General features: G+C 29.0%; 3 protein-coding genes across 5 annotated transcripts in view; all 3 read right to left on the bottom strand.

Annotated features, from left to right (window-relative positions):
- Positions 1–1659: 1659 nt before the first annotated feature.
- Positions 1660–4613, bottom strand: LOC103570915 (synaptic vesicular amine transporter). The gene is made up of 6 exons (XM_008548814.1): positions 4422–4613; positions 3580–3774; positions 3251–3517; positions 2994–3190; positions 2612–2933; positions 1660–1871 (listed from the first exon to the last, which is right to left on the bottom strand). Exons 1-6 carry the CDS (start codon positions 4504–4506, stop codon positions 1660–1662), a joined length of 1278 nt encoding a protein of 425 aa, XP_008547036.1. The 5' UTR covers positions 4507–4613.
- Positions 4614–6216: 1603 nt separating this feature from the next.
- LOC103571671 (uncharacterized) lies at positions 6217–12199 on the bottom strand (the record flags this gene model as incomplete). The annotated part of the gene is made up of 7 exons (XM_014439472.1): positions 6217–6507; positions 6651–6938; positions 8214–8548; positions 8852–9841; positions 10694–11161; positions 11232–11360; positions 12100–12199. Coding segments are annotated over 7 exons (2601 nt in total), but the record flags the coding sequence as incomplete, so codon positions are not given.
- A 4983-nt stretch (positions 12200–17182) lies between these two features.
- LOC103570856 (integrator complex subunit 5-like protein) overlaps positions 17183–19996 on the bottom strand; it is a 28972-nt gene continuing 26158 nt past the window's right edge. For 2 of the 3 annotated variants that reach the window (XM_053738762.1, XM_053738763.1), the window contains 4 exons: positions 19033–19094; positions 18820–18952; positions 18249–18357; positions 17183–17706 (listed from right to left, as the gene is read on the bottom strand). In XM_053738762.1, coding sequence (XP_053594737.1) covers positions 17605–17706; positions 18249–18357; positions 18820–18952; positions 19033–19094 — 406 coding nt within the window. In that variant the 3' untranslated portion in view covers positions 17183–17604. The remainder of the gene's footprint in view (positions 17707–18248; positions 18358–18819; positions 18953–19032; positions 19095–19996) is intronic. The other variant, XM_014439559.2, reaches the window with a different exon arrangement.

The raw sequence follows: 19996 nt of genomic DNA, 5'->3' as shown, positions 1-19996 counted from the left end.
TGAGTAGCAGCAGTAGAGCACTAGCACCACCAGTAACCCCGTGGCGAGCTTTCAAGTTTATATATATATATATATATATGATCAAATCATCCCCTACATATATATGTATGTGTATATATGTACAGGGTGAGAGAAAAGATCGATACTGTGGGTAGAAAGTGGTCCCGGACCAGCCATCCAGCAGCCAGCAATCCAGCCAACTCTATACAAACTTCATATACTGGTATATGAATATATATATGACTATATGTATATAGATGTATGAGAGGTTGAGGGAGGGGAAGGGGCGGGGGTGGGTAAGTTAAACTAATGCTGGAGGGTGAGAATAGGATGGCGAGATAAAGATAAAAAAAAGGTTATGCTGGAGGGTATAAATGTTGAGGATTTTTTTACGATAATTTTCAACGAGAAACACTTAACCCGTCTTGCTCGTCAGCTTGAGAGAAATTAAAAATTATTTTACTTGGCTGCAGTGTTGCGATGAGCTTTTGATAGAAAGGATTGATGGAGATAAAGGAAAGGGTAGATTTTGGGAAGGGGGTTGTTGTAAGGGATTGGGTTAGGAGGACAAATTATGGGGGTTTTTTGTGGGAAATTTTGTGGGCTACAAAAAAGGTCTGATGAGTTTTTTGGGTATCTTTGATAGTTTAGCTGGAATTTTTGGTTTTGTGACGAGTGACACAAGATGGAGGGTATTTGGATGTATATTCTATGTTTTGGTAAAAATATGGGGTAGTAATGGGAATTTTGGAAAAATGTATAAAAACTTTTTTTTAGGAAATTTTGAGGGCTACAAAAAAGGTCTGATGAGTTTTTTGGGTATCTTTGATAGTTTAGCTGGAATTTTTGGTTTTGTGACGAGTGACACAAGATGGAGGGTATTTGGATGTATATTCTATGTTTTGGTAAAAATATGGGGTAGTAATGGGAATTTTGGAAAAATGTATAAAAACTTTTTTTTAGGAAATTTTGAGGGCTACAAAAAAGGTCTGATGAGTTTTTTGGGTATCTTTGATAGTTTTGCTGGAATTTTTGGTTTTGTGACGAGTGACACAATATGGAGGGTATTTGGATGTATATTCTATGTTTTGGCAAAATTATGGGGTAATAATGGGAATTTTAAATAAATGTATAGGAACTTTTTTTTAGGAAATTTTAAGGGCTACAAAAAAGGTCTGATTAGATTTTGAGGTATCTTTGATAGTTTAGCTGTAATTTTGAATTGAAGCCTTAAGGAAAGCGGTACCAGATATGTCCTACCCCTACATGATTAGTAACGTTCAGCTGGAAGTTACTAGCTCATGTAGAGACCTAGATATATATACATATATACATATATATCGATGTAGTGTAGGCCAATATGGAAAATTTACTTTGCGGTAGTATCAAAGGAGAAATTAGTAATTCTAATTACTAAGTGGTCTCTGGCCGCATAAACTTTGATAACCTCAGCTCTATATATATATATACATGTATATATATATATATATATATAGATATATATTTGAGTTAAAAATTTTCAGGTTGATTGGGGTCAGAAAATAAAAAATTCATTATAAGTTTTAATTATTTATTTTTTTTACATGCATTAAAAATTAATAATAATAATAATAATAATTATTATTATTATTTAAAATTGTAAAATATTTGATAATTTACTCAAAGATCGTCGTCATCTTGGAATCTTTTGTACTGCAAATCAGTTTTAACAATAGAATCGTAATCTTTGACGTCTTGGCTCAATAAATATTTTTTAGTTGTTATTGCGAGGTAGATAAGCAGCGGACAATAAGCTAGATTTATAAGACCAACTATTCTCATGACCCATTGAAACCCGATCATACGAACTAATTCACTGCCGACTATTGGACCTAGATTACAGATTCAAGATAAAATGCTGTAAATAACTGTTTAGCTTAAGATTATAGCCAAACGCTTGGAGATATGGCTAAAGTGATAAGGACCTTTTTTGTAGATTATTTAATTTCCTAAAAAAAAGTCGTAGAAAATTTTATTGTATCTCTGATAGTTTTATCAGAATTTTAAATTTTTAATTTCAGTAATTAATAATTCGAAACAGTGAAATCAATTTTTTTTTTTTTATTGAAAGTATCTGCGTAATAACGGCAGATATGAAAAATTTACAAGAGACCTTTTTTATAGGAAATTTAATTACCTACAAAAAAGGTCCTTATCACTCAAGCCGTATCTGCAATAATTCTGTCAGAATTTCAATTTTAAATTACTGTAAATAATTAATTAAAATAAAAAAAATCAATTTTTGATTTTGATTTAAAAAATCTGCATAATGGCGGCAGATTTGAAAAATTTACAAGAGACTTTTTTTATAGGAAATTTAATTACCTACAAAAAAGGTCCTTATCACTCAAGCCGTATCTGCAATAATTCTGTCAGAATTTAAATTTTAAATTACTGTAAATAATAAATTAAAATAAAAAAAATCAATTTTTGATTTTGATTCAAAAAATCTGCATAATGGCGGCAGATTTGAAAAATTTACAAGAGACCTTTTTTGTAGGAAATTTAATTATCTACAAAAAAGGTCCTTATCACTTCAGCCGTATCTGCAATAGTTTATCAGTTAAATTACCCAGAGAGTAAGCGAGGCTGACAGCGACCTGCTGGACAGAGTAAACCGGCCCGTAGTTCCCATCCTGATCGACAAAACTCGCCAGTAGCGGCACCAACGCTGCATCTGCAATGCCGATACCCAACCCCATTCCCAGATGCGGTATTACCAACTGTCCCATGGTCGTAGCAGTCGGTAAAAAAATCACACTAACGCCGATAAGAGTCATCGCGACCACTGCGGTCTTGCATCTTCCATACCGATAGGCCGCCATTCCGAAGCAGTTTGTGCCCAATAAATATCCAATACTATCTGGAATGAAGACCATTCCCAACTGCCACTTCTGTAATTTAAAAAAGTATCATAATTATTGATAAAAATAATTGCAAACCCTAATTTATACCTCGGGTTTTATGTTTGAACGCAGCCAAATCGGTAGACAGGGTTCCAAAATGGCCATTGGTGAAGTCGAAGCCAAAATGGCGCCCGCTATGATCAATATTTTGCCTTGAAAGAGAAGTTTTGTCCAACTAGTAGAATTTTCTGACTTGATAACGTCTTTAGGAACCGTCTCTACGTCCCAGAGGAAAATCTGAAAGCCTAAAAAATAAAATTAGGGCTCGTTCTTTTGGGAAAAAAGGGGAATTATTGTAAACTTACTGAGAGGAATCAAAATTAGGGACGAAATCAGTAGGAAAGGCGCCATCTTGCCTTCGATGTCGTAGAGAATCGACCCGATTGGGTAACCAACCAAAACTCCTAGAGCAATGGCGCCCAAAACGAACCCCATTATTCGGGAACGTTCTTCTTCTTCGGGATATTGGGCAGCTACCATAGACATTCCGGACACTCCGATGCAGGCTGATGAGACTCCTTGGATACTTCGTGCGAGGAAAAGAAACTCGTAGGACCGCCCGAATGCGAAAACTGGGGACGAAAGAGGTTATGTTTGGAAAATTAAGTTATTTGTTTGAATAAATTGTGCGTACGTAGGGCGGCTAGAAGCAGGCAGAGGTTCCCGATGAAAAGAGGCTTGAAATAGCCGACGGTGAATGTCAAGCTACCGATTAATGGGTTTAGAAGAAGCTGGACTAGGGCTTTTGAACTGAGGAGCAAACCCATTCGGCCATTTTCGTCTGTTGAGTTCTCGCCGATGCTGCATAAGTAGTCGGGGATTATGGGCACTGGAAAGTAAATACTGGATTAAATGGGCAGGATTTATTTCCTTTGGAAAAAGTACCCACATGACTAGACTTCGACTCAAGGAATTTTTCAAAAATTCAAAATTTGAATTTTTTCAAAAATTTCATTTTTTTTAAATTGAATACTGAATTCATATTTAGTATCAAATTTCCTCTGGAAAGAGTACCCACATGACTATACTTCGACTCAGATAATTTTTCAACAATTTAAAATTTGAATTTCTTTAAAATTCCATTTTTTTTAAATTGAATACTGAATTCATATTAAGTATCAAATTTCCTCTGGAAAGAGTACCCACATGACTATACTTCGACTCAGATAATTTTTCAACAATTCAAAATTTGAATTTTTTTAAAAATTTCATTTTTTCCAAATTCAATATTCAATTCATTTTTAGCATCAAATTTCCTCTGGAATGAGTACCCACATCACTATATTTTGACTAAAGCAAATTTCCCAAAACTTCAAAATTTGAATTTCTACTAAAAATAATTTTTTTCCAAAATTAACAACTATAATTACATTTTTCACAAAATTTCCTCTGGAAAGAGTACCCACAAGACTACTTTCCAAAAATAGAATAAAATTCCATTAACAAAAAAAAGTATCACCATTTTACCCCACTTACCAACAACAGTCAAAAGAACATTATCCAAAAACAAGCTCAGATACACAACAGCCACCAGCATGAGCTTTAATTTAATCATCTCCATGTTGTCACTCAAACAATCCACAGTTTTAATTTTTATCAAATCATCATCAAGATGGTCATGATCAATTTGTTCCCTATCAATATTTTTATCCCATGTAAAATAAATAAAACAACGCGGTCTTAAACTTTTATTGAAACTGAACAAGTCCATGTCCGCGGCATCCTTTATACCAGACCCGCCTTCACTTCCTTCAGTTAAATTCAAATATATCATTCCCACTTCTGCGCATCCTTCCACCCCCAGCTTACAGACCAAAGTACCCCGTAAATAGTGTACTGTACTATGTTTAAAATAATTACTTCCAAATCAATGAATTTTTCAATTTATTTAAACGCTTATCTCTACTCTCCAGATGCGAAAAAATTTTAAAATCATTTATCCCGTTGAGCCACTGATATATTTATATACAAGTATATATATATCTCCGTGAAAAATCATCGTATGACAATGAAAAAAATTTCGTTTTAAACCTTCGAATCTCTACTTTTTACTAGTCATGTCTAAAAAATTCAAAAAAATTTTTGAATATTCATTAAACGTCAATTAAACACCCGCGAAATTTTTTGAAAAACCCGCGAATTTTAAAAAAATTGTCATAACTTCTAGAAAAATTATCGGAAAAAATTTTTCGACCGCTCATTTTAAAGCTTCAGGTGTCTACTTTTTACTAGCCAAGCCAAAGAAATTCAAAAAAATTTTTGAATATTTATTAAACGTCAATTAAACACCCGCGAAATTTTTTGAAAAACCCGCGAATTTTTAAAAAATTGTCATAACTTCTAGGAAAATTATTGGAAAAAATTTTTCGACCGCTCATTTTAAAGCTTCAGGTGTCTACTTTTTACTAGCCAAGCCAAAGAAATTCAAAAAAATTTTTGAATATTTATTAAACGTCAATTAAACACCCGCGAAATTTTTTGAAAAACCCGCGAGTTTTTAAAAAATCGTCATAACTTCTAGGAAAATTATTGGAAAAAATTTTTCGACCGCTCATTTTAAAGCTTCAGGTGTCTACTTTTTACTAGCCAAGCCAAAGAAATTCAAAAAAATTTTTGAATATTTATTAAACGTCAATTAAACACCCGCGAAATTTTTTGAAAAACCCGCGAGTTTTTAAAAAATCGTCATAACTTCTAGGAAAATTGTCGGAAAAAATTGTGCGACCTCACATTTGAAAGCTTGAAACACACGCTGTCAAAATATCCATACCATCTTGCCTCGAAAAATTTTTTCAAAAACCTGTGACCCAAAACAAAAATTCAAAACCAAATTTCAAGCACTGAATTTTTTTTTTCTTTTCTTTTTTTTTGAAAACTTCAAAAAAAATTTATCATTCCAATGTTCGAAAAAAAATCAAAGTCACATCAATGGAAATTTTATTTTATTTCCAAAATTTTTCATTTTTTTTTTTTTTGAAAAAAAAAAAACTTTCCTATCAAATTTGAATACTTGGCTTTGAAGTGAACTAGATATCGATCAGAGGATGCACCTGCTCCTGATTGCTGAATTACAACTCAATTCAATTTTCTATCGTTAGCATTTTTTTTTTTTTTCTAAAAATAAAAATACAATTTAATTTTTTTTTTCTCTATATTTCTTAACTTTTTACATCTACATTATTTACAATTTTTTAAAAATAATTAATGAGTTAATTTCGTATTTTTAATTTAAAAAAAAAAAAAAAAAAAAAAAAAAAAATGATTTAAAAAATTAAAAATGAGTTATTTTAGCAACTTCTTCATTGGTCTCATCCTCCTCATCAATGGTCGCTTCCGTTTGATACAACCGCGGACTTGGAGACCGCGAAGGATAGGATTCATTGCGTCCTCTGCGCGTGGGGGAGAGACGTTTCGCCTCTAAATAAACTTCCGCTTCCATGCAATCTTCATTGTTATCATTATCGTACTGATGACTATTTTTTTGTAAACTCTCATGGTAATTATGGACATCGTAAACCGGTTGTGCGTAATTCACATCAACTTTTGTTCCTTTTTTTCGATTCTGTAAAAAAAAAAAATTTTGTAAAAATTTTTTTGACAAAATTTTTATGAGCGGGAAAAAAAAATTTTTTAAAATTAATTGTATGAATTTTTGAAAAAAAAAAAAAAAAAAATTTGAATTTTTAAAAAATAATAAAAACTTACAGCAGGATTTTGTACGCAAACTTTTGGAACGACGTAATGATTTTCAGTTTCATGCATATCCGAGTATCCATAATTATTGAAACCAATGGTTTTTACATTTCCATGTCCATCATGCCCATGTCTATGCCCATGACCATTTTGTCCGTGGCCATAATTATTGCCGACATTATCACTGACAGATCGGTTCCCCGGACTAGAATTACCATAAAAATTTTGCTCCGTTTGTAAACGCGCTTGATTACGGACACCTTCCATTGGCAGAACGTAGTCGTGGAATGGCCGTCGTGACTGTAATAAATAAAGAAAAATAAAATAAAAGTATGTAAAGTTTCGTAATAACTTTAAACTCAATTATGTCATTGAGTAAAATGGCAAATCCCTAATTACGAGGAAGCCTTAGATCTGACAAGGTCAATATCAAAGATAATAATAGTAAATTTTAAGTAAATATATGAGATGACAGTTTACCCTGAAAAAAAATATATACATATATATGCACTTATATAGCACTATATGATCATATATGCATATATATATATATATATATATATATATATATATGTATATGATTTACTAGGTATATGTTCCTCATATATGACATATATGATCTTATATGAATCATTTGAGTTCATGTATTATCATATATGATCCGTATATGAGCATATATGACCCATATGTGACTTATATGACCATATATGAATCATACATGCTCATATACGGTCACATATGATCCGTATATGAGCACGTATGCCACATATGACATATATAAATTACATATATTCATATATGAATCTTATATGTTCATATATCGTCATATGTGATTATATGTAATCCGTATATGGCATATATGACCATATATGAATCATATATGTTCATATATCGTCATATGTGATTATATGTGATCCGTATATGGCATATATGACCATAGATGAATCATATATGTTCATATATGAATCTCACATGTTCATATATAGTCATATATGACCATATATAAACTATATATGACATATATGAACCATATATGACATATGAACCATATATTACATATATGAACCATATATGACATATATGAACCATATATGACATATATGAACCATATATGACATATATGAACCATATATGATCATAAATGAATCATACATGGACATATATGATCCATATATGAGCATGTAAGCCACATATGACATATATGCTTATATGTAATCCATATAAATTCATATATAAGTCACATATGTTCATATATGAATCTTATATGTTCATATATAGTCATATATACCCACATATAGTCATATATAAATCATATATGTTTATACTTGTTCACATATGATTATATATGGTCTAATATTGATCACATATATTCATATATAAATCTTATATGATCACATATGATCTGTATACTAGCATGTATGTCACATATGTCATATATGATCCCTATATGCCCATGTATGCTTGATATATGATATATGATCGGTATTTGAGCACATGTGTCATATATGACATATATGGTTAAGAGATCATGATAAATTTTCTGAAATGAAATATATATAAAAAAAGATAATTTACTTGACGGAATGACCTGCGTCGTGGCTCGGATCTGAACTCTGAATTTTCAAATGGGCTGCGGACGTCATTTTGTCGCTCTATATGCGTAAGAATATAGAATACCTTGAGGATTAAACCGGAAATTAGGGTGTAGGAGGTAGTTATCAAGGCTATTGCGATTATTGTTTCCCGCCATGATGGCGGTACTAAAAAGAACGTCGAGATCCAGATGATCCAGACTCCCAGGAGTCCGAGACTTGTGAAAAGAAAGCTTCGGCCTTCTCGGTAGTTCCGGGGTATTGAGTAGACCAGGGCGCACATTCCGAGGAGGGTTAAGAGGAGAAATATATTGTAACCTGAAAATAATTTGGTTTGAATTTTATTGAGAATACAGATAAAATTTTATTAGAAATAATTAAAAAAAAAAAAAAAAAAAAAAAAAAAAAAAAAAAAAAAAAAAAAAAATTTGAATTTTGAAAAAAAAAACGAATTTTCAAAAAATGATTATTAGGGTCATATTCATTGTTGAATTTCCTCTGGAACGAGTACCCACATCGCTATCTTCTATCAAACTTAAATCCTAGAAAATCTCAAAAAACTAAAAAAAAAAAAAAAAAAAAAAAAAAATGAAAATTTTAATTTTTTACAAATCCACTTACTTGACAACGCGATAAACTGGTAACTAGACAATACTTCTTGAGAATTTTTTCTATTGACCAAGAAGAAGACCCCGGAAACCGCAACTTGAACTGCATTGATAAAAAACGCCATTACAGTTTGTAAGTATCCATTAATGTGACTAGAGAATACACCTTTGGTAGAAAAAGCGAGGAAAAAAGTTCTCGCGAGCATTATCGACAAGACGAATCCCATAGAAATGGTGGCCGCTAAAATTTTGAATGAGTTCAGGTACTCGTGGTCTGCTGTATTGTCACTCAAACAGAAAATTACGACAGACATGAGCATGGAAATAGTTCCGAGGATTAAAATAAAAGTCAGCAGAGGGTTTCCGTCCATAAACTCGTCGACGATGAACCGGTAGAGAATAAATCCGCAGATACAAAGACAAATTAATGCCCCGAAGGCGACAAAAATCAGGAAAATTATGGCCCAGGGGTTGATCAAAATGAAAACTTGGTAAGGACTTTCGTCTGTAGCTTCTGTGGTCTTCGGAACGGGTTGAGTTTTCTTTTTGTTGATACATTCACATAACTGGGACTGATCCTCGCAGAAATGGGTCCCGTTCTTTGGGACTTTGACCCGGGGTCTATTCTTCCCGGGTCGGATTTTAAACGAATCGACGGCCACCTGATACTCGAGGACTTGCTGCAGCTGATCTGCTGGGTCCAGTCGTTGGTAAAATCCCCATTTTACTGACTTTGACTCGAGGTCGAGGTTGAGAGCTTCTATGACCCGGGGCCCGGGAACTGCGGACAGTAGTTTTGAGTCGAATGAGGGAAGGACGCAGGCTTCTGTGCAGTTGGACACTTGAAGAGACGAAAACAGGTCGGCAATTCCGATCAGGGGGCTGCCGATACTGAAGATCATGGGGACTGGAATCTTTATTTCATCGGCTGAGGAATCAGAGTCCGCTGGGTGTAGGACCCGGGCTTCGGGCATCAAGACGTACGATCCTAGTGGGACGATATCTGAAACAAATTTTATGTGGAAAAAGTTTTTTATAGACAAAAATGACATGCATGATTCAAGTATCACTGAGCATGATTCAGGAAAAGTCATGACTGAACATGAATCATGCATGATTCAGGAAAAATCATGACTGAACATGATCATGCGTGGTTGAGGAAAAATCATGTCCGAGCATGATCATGCATGATTTTGGAAAAGTCATATCTGAGCATGATTATGCATGATTTTGGAAAAAGCATGCCCGAGCATGATCATGTGTGTTTCAGGAAAAATCATGCCCGAGCATGATTCAGGAAAAGTAATGTCTAAGCATGTTCATGCATGATTCAGGAAAAGTTATGACTGAACATGATCATGCGTGGTTGAGGAAAAGTCATGTCTGAGCATGATCATGCATGATTCTGGAAAAAGCATACCCGAGCATGATCATGCATGATTCAGGACAAGTCATGACTAAGCATGATCATGTGTGTTTCAAGAAAAATCATGCCCGAGCATGATTCAGGAAAAGTCATGTCTAAGCATGTTCATGCATGATTCAGGAAAAGTCATGACTGAACATGATCATGCGTGGTTGAGGGAAAATCTTGTCCGAGCATGATCATGTATGACTCCAGAAAACTCATGCCCGAACATGATCATGCATGATTTTGGAAAAGGTATGGCTTAGCATAATCATGCGTGGTTCAGAGAAATTCATGCCTGATCATGATCATGCTTAAATATTCCACCATGTGTGATCAGGCATGATCATGTCTAAATATTCAATTATTGTGGGTACTCATTTTACAGGGAATTTGGTCTACTTTACAAAAACAAAGTTCGTTTTGTAAAAAAAAAATGTTACTGACCAGTAACGTCAGAATCGTCTAAAGGAATAATGATCCAGGTCTTGATAACATTAATTCGCTCAACTTCCAGCCAGGAACGGATAAAAAATTCGTCACCTAAAATAACAATCGTCGCTTCCTGGTCATCTTCAACCCGCGACACGTCATCGTAGCTCTTGATGCAGAGATCCAGGAACTGGGACTGGTTTAAAAATATCTCGAAGGTAGAGGTCGAATCCGTCAGTAGTAAATCTATAGTATGGAAATTTCGGGTGATGAAATCTAAGCCCATGTTAATGCTGGGAATTATTTGGGAGCCATAGAAAGTGATCGATAGGTCAGTGTAGCTGGAGATCGGTTCTAAGACTCCGTGGTAGTGAAAGGGGACCAGGATCCCCAGGGAATAGACCTCGGGGCATTCAGTTGCGATGATCAGGGACTCGCGTGCTACAGTTGCTGAATCACGGCAAGTATCTATGATCTTGAGGCCTATAAATAAATAAAATAGGTTTGTTATTAAATGGATTTGAATTTAAATATTTAAGAGGGGTAAGTTGACCTAGAGAAATCCCGGGAATGTAGTCGTTTTTGTTTAAGGTTGACGTTACGTAAAGTGCTGTCGTTAGCTCTTGGAAGCCTTTTGATGATGTTTCGTTGCATGATTCTCCGTGATATATGTCCACGAATACTGAAATACATATTTATTATTATTAATTTCATTTCAATGATTTTGAAATATTCAAGGTCGGCTAGATTTTAGTTTTTTTAAAAATCTTTTTTGGGGGAAATTGACACTGAGGTCGTGTTTAGAATTTAATTTCCTCTGGAAAGAGTACCCACATCACTATATTTTGACGATAAAATTATTGAGACAAAAATCAAAATAACAAATTTTTGGAAAATTTTTTTTTTTATAATTAAGCACTGGAATCGTGTTCGTGACACGATTTCCTCTGGAAAGAGTACCCACATCACTATATTTTAACGAAAAACTTATTTAAACAAAAATTAAAATACTGAATTTTTGAAAAAAAATTTTTTTTTTTTATTTTTTACTAGGATCGTGTTTGAAATTTAATTTCTTCTGGAAAGAGTACCCACATCACTATATTTCGAGTAAAAAATGATTTTGAAAAAAATTGAAATTTTGAATTTTTGAAAAATTTATTTATTTTTTTAATTTTTTACTAGAATCGTGTTTAAAATTCAATTTCCTCTGGAAAGAGTACCCACATCACTACATTTCAAATAACTCAAATTATTTAACAAAATCAAAATATCAAATTTTGAAAAAAAAAAAATTTTTTTCACATTTCACTACTAGGATCGTGTTCATAATCAAATTTCCTCTCGAAAGAGTACCCACATCACTATACTAATCCCAAAAATTTTCAAAAAAAAAAAAAAAAACAAATCAAATTTTTTACCTGTCAAAATGGCATCGCCACTAGTTTCCAAAATAGTATGATTTCTAATACAATTTCCACCATCAGCCAGTGTCCCCGTAATAATAAATAACCACACCACAATCATTTTAAAAAAAAAAAAAAAAAATAATTTACATCCCATCAAATTTTCATTTTCACAAAATCAAAAAAAAAAAATCAAAATTCCCCACAATTTTAATTATCAAGTCACAAAAAAATATATATTAATATCACACATTTTTTATCCATTTAAAAATTTGAATTAAAATTTAAATAGACCACAAGGTTTAAAATAATTAAATTAATGAATTAATTAATTAATTAATGTAAAAAATAATTACTAGTAACTAGAGTAATTTTAAAATTGTACGAGAGAAAACGCACTTACTAAATAAAAAAACATTGGAGATTGTTAGCTTATAACGTGGATAATATATTAGTTTAGAAGCCGCAGTACTGCTACAACTACTATTTACTTATATATATGTATATATTTATATATATTTGAAGAGTGAATTACTGGGTTCACTTTTTATAAATGAATTATGTGTTAAGAACAGCTCTATTGTGTACACGTTATTGTTTATAATTATTATTATTTTTTTTCTGCTGCTCATGGTCACTACTATTATTTGCATACTAATTAATATGATATATATAAGTATATATATATATATATAAATATATGATAATATAATGAGAGATTAAATACTTTACAGTTTTTTTTAAGGATTTTGGGTTTGTGAGGAAGTTTTTGGGGAAACTATCGGTCTTAGAGAAAAAAGTTTCAGATAAAATTTGTGGGAAATTTAATTTCCTAGAGAAAAGTTCCTGAGGGATAGTGGGAAATTTTTGATATTTTTTGAGTTATGGAGGAAAATCAGAGGACAGGTGGAAAGATTTGAAGAAACTTTAAAGAGAAAATTTTTTTTAAGGGAAATTTCTAGGGAAACTATGGGTTTTAGAAAAAAAAGTTTTACATAAAAGTTGTAGGGAATTTAATTTTCTAGAGAAAAGTTCCTAAGGGATCATGGGAAATTTTTGATATTTTTTGAGTTATGGAGGAAAATTAGAGGACAGGTGGAAAGATTTGAAGAAACTTTAGTGAGAAAATTTTTTTTAAGGGAAATTTCTAGGGAAACTATGGGTTTTAGAAAGAAAAGTTCCAAATGAAAGTTGTAGGGAATTCAATTTCCTAAAGAAAAGTTCCTGAGACATAGTGGGAAATTTTTGATATTTTTTGAGTTATGGAAGAAAATTAGAGGACCGGTGAAAATTAGAGATCGATTACTTATTTTTTTTTTAAATTTGCCGCTATAAAAATTGAAAATTTAAAAAATTGAGAGAAGTTATTTTATATGTGCATGTGTATATGATAATAATAATAATATAAGATGTAGTAATGTAATGTAGCGTTAATATTTTTAAAAAGATGATTAACGTAAATATTTAAATTTATTTTGTACTTTATCGTCCGTAAAATAATTACACATATATTACTATTATTATTATTATTATTACTATCATTCGTTCAATGAACTTTCATTTTATTTGTATCTCATAGCTTATTTCTTTCTATTATTTAAATATATGAAATATATAAATATATACACGTCAGTGTCACGACCGCGAATACGTAATTTTGTTAATGACACATTAATCTGAAATTCTATCAAAACTATTGAGTTTACACAAAAATTCAAAGAAACCTTTTTCACAGAGAATTTAATTTCCTACAACTTTATCTCAGTACATTTTTGTCTTATCTTCAATACTTTAGCCACAAATTCAAATTTAAAATCTCTAGAAAAAAAATCATTAAAAATTGACTCATAAATTTTTTAAAAATATGACTAGTGTCTAAAATATCAAATTTATCAAAAAAATATATCAGACCTTTTTTGTAGAGAATTCAATTTCCTACAATTTTATCTCAGTACATAATTGTCGTATCTTCAATATTTCAGCCACAAATTCAAATTTAAAATCTCTAGAACCAAAAATCAATAAAAATTGATTGATAAATTTTTTAAAAATATGACTAGTGTCTAAAATATCAAATTTATCAAAAAAATATATCAGACCTTTTTTGTAGAGAATTCAATTTCCTACAATTTTATCTCAGTACATATTTGTCGTATCTTCAATATTTCAGCCACAAATTCAAATTTAAAATCTCTAGAGCCAAAAATCAATAAAAATTGATTGATGAATTTTTTAAAAATATGACTAGTGTCTAAAATATCAAATTTATCAAAAAAATATATCAGACCTTTTTTGTAGAGAATTGAATTTCCTACAATTTTATCTTAGTACATATTTGTCGTATCTTCAATATTTCAGCCACAAATTCAAATTTAAAATCTCTAGAACCGAAAATCAATAAAAATTGATTGATAAATTTTTTAAAAATATGACTAGTGTCTAAAATATCAAATTTATCAAAAAAATATATCAGACCTTTTTTGTAGAGAATTCAATTTCCTACAATTTTATCTCAGTACATATTTGTCATATCTATGATACTTTGCACACAAAATCACTCCAAAGGTAACAAAGAACAAGATTAATTTATTAAAGCATTTTTTATTAATTGTTTATAATTTATTAATAATTAATCATTACTTGCATTAATAATTATAACTAATTATTTAATATTTTTTTTTCTAATTAACTTATTTAGTACTCGCTAATTATAATAATATTCTTTTATTTAATAATTAATAATAAATTTTAATTACTAATTAAATAGAAAACTTAAAGGCCACATTCGGTAATTAATAATAATTAATTAGTAATAATTAATAATAATTATACACGTGTCTTTACAAAGCTTTACTTAAATAGTTTTCATATATATAAATATATATATGTATATATATGAAAGTTCATAATCAAGTTATTAATTAATTAATTGAATAATTAATTAATTAATATTTACGTACGTCATTAATTTTTTTTAGTCACTGGCATTTAATAAATTTTAATTATTTTTATTATTATTATTATTTTGGATATAAATTAATTGCTAATAAAAAAATTATTATTAATTTTTACAAACTTAATTTAAATTGATAATTAATTATTAATTAATAGACGAATAATAATAAATATATAGATTATGAAAAATATATATTTGATGACATATTACAAAATTCAATGAATTAATGGATTAATTGATTAATTAATAAATAATAATATTAATAATAATGAGTCAGTAAAATTAATAATTATTTTTATTAATTAATTAATTTTTTTTTTTATTAATAAATTATACAAAAACATTACAAATACAATAGACATATATGTTAATTTTATATTTTATTTTTTTGTGTAATATATATATATATATATATGTTTGATAGCATGAATGAATAGAGAATTAAATGCCCTTTAAAATGAGTACCCACATGACATATATATTTTTAATTTTATATATTTATATATATGTATATATATATGCACATATATGTTTAATATAAAATAAATATAGCTTGTGGGTACTCATTCTAAAGGAAATTGAATTCTTGATATTCTTACATATATGTGAAAATATATAGGAATTTATATATATATATATATATATTAATATATATATATATGTAAATATATATATATTTTTTATTGAAAAACGAGATAGGGAATCTGATATGCTTTAAAACGAATATAAACAAGCTATATATAATTTATATATTTTTTTGAGACATACATATATATCAAAACATATATATGTATATATAAAAAATAATTAAAAATAAATATGGCTTGTGGGTACTCATTTTAAAGAGCATTAAATTCTCTATTATTTTACATACTGATATATGCATATTTATATATATTACACTGTATTTAATTAGTTAACGCGGAAATTATTTAAATGCATCATCAATATTTTTGTTGATATTTTATATTAATTATAAACATAGTACTATTTTTTTTGGAGTTTAGAAAAAAAATACTGATAAGTTTTATTTATTTTTTTAATCATAAAGTTTCTAATTTATTTATTTATTAAACAATAGAAATGCTGAATACTTTGGACTTCAGTTTTTATTTAGTTTTATTAATATTGTTATTTTTAGTTTTATTTTGGAAGGCACTGGTGATAGAGGCAACTCCTTGAGCTTTAAAAATTACACTGGGACTGTTTTTTGCATTAATGAATGAAAAATAATTTCCTGGCTTGGATTTCAGACTAATGAGGGCTAAATTAATTATTAATTATCTAGAAAGACAGGAAATTCAACGCGCTTTCAAACGAGTACCCACAACCCATACTTATTTTCCAGCCCATATATACTTATATATATATTTATATATATACATATATTTTATTACTGGAAATAAATATGGCTTGTGGATACTCATTCTACAGGTCTTTCAATTCTCTATCACTCTAGCACAAAAAAAAAGATTTTATTCTCCTTAATTGTTTGTACAATTGTTTAAACAATTACCAAATTTGTTTGAACAATTTTCTAAATTCAACCATTTTTTCAGGTACAGAATTACGCGCCCTTTAAAATGAGTACCAACAACCCATACTTATTTCCAAGTCATACATATATATTTATATATATCAACATATATATAAATTTTATATCAAAAAATAAATATGTCATGTGGGTACTCGTTTGAAAGCTCACAAAATTCCCAATCTTTCTACAGATCAAAAAAATTTTTATCTCTCTTCTACCTCATATTTTTTCCCTCATTTAATCTCCAGGCCTCTAGGAAAATTATTCATTTATTTGAATTTAGCAGATTAATTTAATATCATAAAGAAAAAAAAATTTTTATGTACAAAATTTTATCTAAAAAAAAAAAATGACTAGCAAAATTCTATTACTTATAATCGATACTCATTAAATAATTTTTTTAGTCGTTATTTTTTTTTTTTAATTAGAAAAGAAAATAAATTTTAACTATTTTTTACAATTGTTTTTTTTTTTTTTTGTACTTAAAAATTTTTTTTTCTCTATTTACATACAGTCAATTTTTTTTTTAATTTAATTGCAAAAATTACTACCCACTATTTTAATTAATTAGTTAATTAATTAATAAATTAATTAAATAATTAATTTATTTATCGTCATATTAATTCTACATCTTTTACAATAAAAAAATGCAGGCGCCATTTATATTTTGATATAAAGGCGAGTCATTAACCACAAAATTAATTAATTAATTAAATTTAATTAAATTAATTAATATTAATAATAATAATAATAAATTAATAATAAGTCTTTGACTCTTTCATTTTTGTCTTTACAAAAATGAAGAATAAATCTACTGATTAATTGTTCGATTAATAATCCTATTAATTAATTAATTAATTAATTAATTAATCAATTAACTAATTAATTAAATTTATATTTTAATAATTAAATGTGATGTTGGCTATAAGTTAATTTAATTAATTAATTTTGTTGTTGTTACGTTAATTAATTGATTTTTTTTTTCATTTTAATTTTATCAATTAATCGGTGATTAATTATCATTAATTTACTGACTCGAACGTTTGGCTTCGTTGACGGACGCTAATCTCGTTAGTTCGACGTTCCAACTGGGCATTCGTGTTTGTTCTATCGATGGGCACATTATTGGCTGTAATTAAATTCATTGATTAATTAATCAAATTTTTCATTAACTGATTAATGGGCTGATATCTCGGAACTGGTTGGGTTTAGGTGAAAATTTATGAGGACCTTTTTTATAAAGAATTTGATTTCCCACAAAATTATCTCAATACTTTTTTGTCGTAACTTTGATAGTTTAGGCAGAATATTGATTTTAAGCAACGGGGAGAAGTAAAAATATTTTTTTGAAAATTTAAATTGGAATTTTTTTTAATTAAAATTTTTTTTTAGAAAAATGAGTGTGACAGTGAGTTAGCTGATAAAATTCTGCGTGAAATGAGTACCCACATGGGTATATTATAAAAATAATTGTTAATTAGTAATTTAAATTGTTAATTAATTGTTTATTAAGCGGCCATTTTGAATTTTTTTGTACTTGTTTGAATATATTGATGTGGGTACTCAAACTAGAGGAAATTTTGTCACGGATGGAGGGACACTAGTTATTTTTTAGTTAAAAAAAAATATGGCTGTTAATTATAAATAATTGAGTTAAATAAAAATACTTACTGAACAGTGTTGATTCTTGGCCATAAAATTTTTTAATGAACGATTACGACTACTAAATGGCCTTAATTCTGGATCACGGCCAGTACCATCAACAGTATCCACTCCAGAACTAATTAAAAAAAAAATATAAGATTAATTAGTAACTAATAATTAGTCATTCAAATCTACAAACTTAAATTATCTCCAGCGCCTAAACTATCACTTCTATTCAAAAATTCATTGAAACCTTTTTTATAGAGAATTTAATTCCCTACAAGTTTATCTCAGTACATTTTTGTCGTATCTTCAATAGTTTAGCCAAAAATTCAAATTTAAAATATTTATATCCAAAAATTAATTAAAAAGTGACTTAAAAACTTTTAAATAATTCCTAGCGTCTAAAATATTGAGTTTATCAAAAAAATGTAAAAGACCTTTTTTATAGAGAATTTTATTCCCTACAATTTTGTCTCAGTACATTTTTGCCGTATCTCTAATAGTTTAGCCACAATAATTAATTTAAACTTAAAAAATGGCAGAAATAAAAATTGAAGTAAAAAAAAATCATAATAATAATAAAAAAAAAATTAACCTTGTACGTAATTCCTTCTGTTTGCGTTTGCAATGTATATAAGCAGCTATGCAAATAATAACGACAAGGAATACTGCTATTGTGGCACCACCAGCTATACTCGCAGTTTCCAACATTATCCTTTGCCTTGACGCTAAAATAAATAAATAAAAAAAAAATTAATTAATAAATAAATTAACACAAAATATCATAATTATTATTTTAAATACTCACGTGAATATGAACCCTCTAAGTCTTTAAATTCACACCTCTGGCCAACGAATCCATCAGCGCATCTGAAAAAAAAAAAATTGATAAATAATTAATTTATTATAATAATAATTATTATTATTATGGAGTGAAATGGATAATTATATTTAATGACTTAATTATTGTGAAAAAAAAAAAAATGTTTTTTTATTATTTTTATCTTTAAATTTGATTTTAATTGTATTTTAACTCTTCTTTTTTTTTTTTGGTAATAAAGGGAAAGGTGAGTATATCAGATTCTGTTAAAAATATATAGCGGAAATAATTGGGATCAAGATAATATAATTAACGTCAATTCTTTTTCTTTCTTTTTTGTAAAAAAAAATATGTTGTTATTATTTTTTTTTTGTGATGATTTATAATTAATATAGTTAGTGAAGTATTTAATGTATAGTAAAATTACTATACATTAGGAAAAAAACATGTATATAAAATATGAGGTGTATAGACTCATTTAAACGAGCGTTCGATGAGCTTTCAAATGAATACCAACAAGCTGTATTTATTTTTTATGAGTATTTCTAGTATATGTTGATATATATGTATATAAATGTATGTAAAATATGACGTGTATAGATTCATTTTAACGAGCGTCCGATGAGCTTTCAAATGAATACCAACAAGCTATATTTATTTTTTATGAGTATTTGAGTATATGTTGATATATATATAAATGTATGTAAATTTAGTGAGTTATTAAAAATAAATATGGCATGTTGGTACTCGTATGAAAGGGCACGCGGTCCTCTATCTTTCTGTGGAAAAAAAATATATGTATATATGGGTATATATTTATATATTTATGGAAATATATGGGAATGTCTTTAAAAAATATTGTATGTAGGTACTCAAGGGTAAGATTTTATTTTGGTTTCAGTGACTACAAGTACCCGCGACTCTTTTTATATATTCAGAGAGATCTTGCCGA

Source organism: Microplitis demolitor, chromosome 4 (assembly GCF_026212275.2).
Source record: "Microplitis demolitor isolate Queensland-Clemson2020A chromosome 4, iyMicDemo2.1a, whole genome shotgun sequence".
Taxonomy (NCBI): Eukaryota; Metazoa; Arthropoda; class Insecta; order Hymenoptera; family Braconidae; genus Microplitis; species Microplitis demolitor.
Note: the sequence above shows the minus strand (reverse complement) of the source record. Positions and strands in the feature narration are given on the sequence as shown.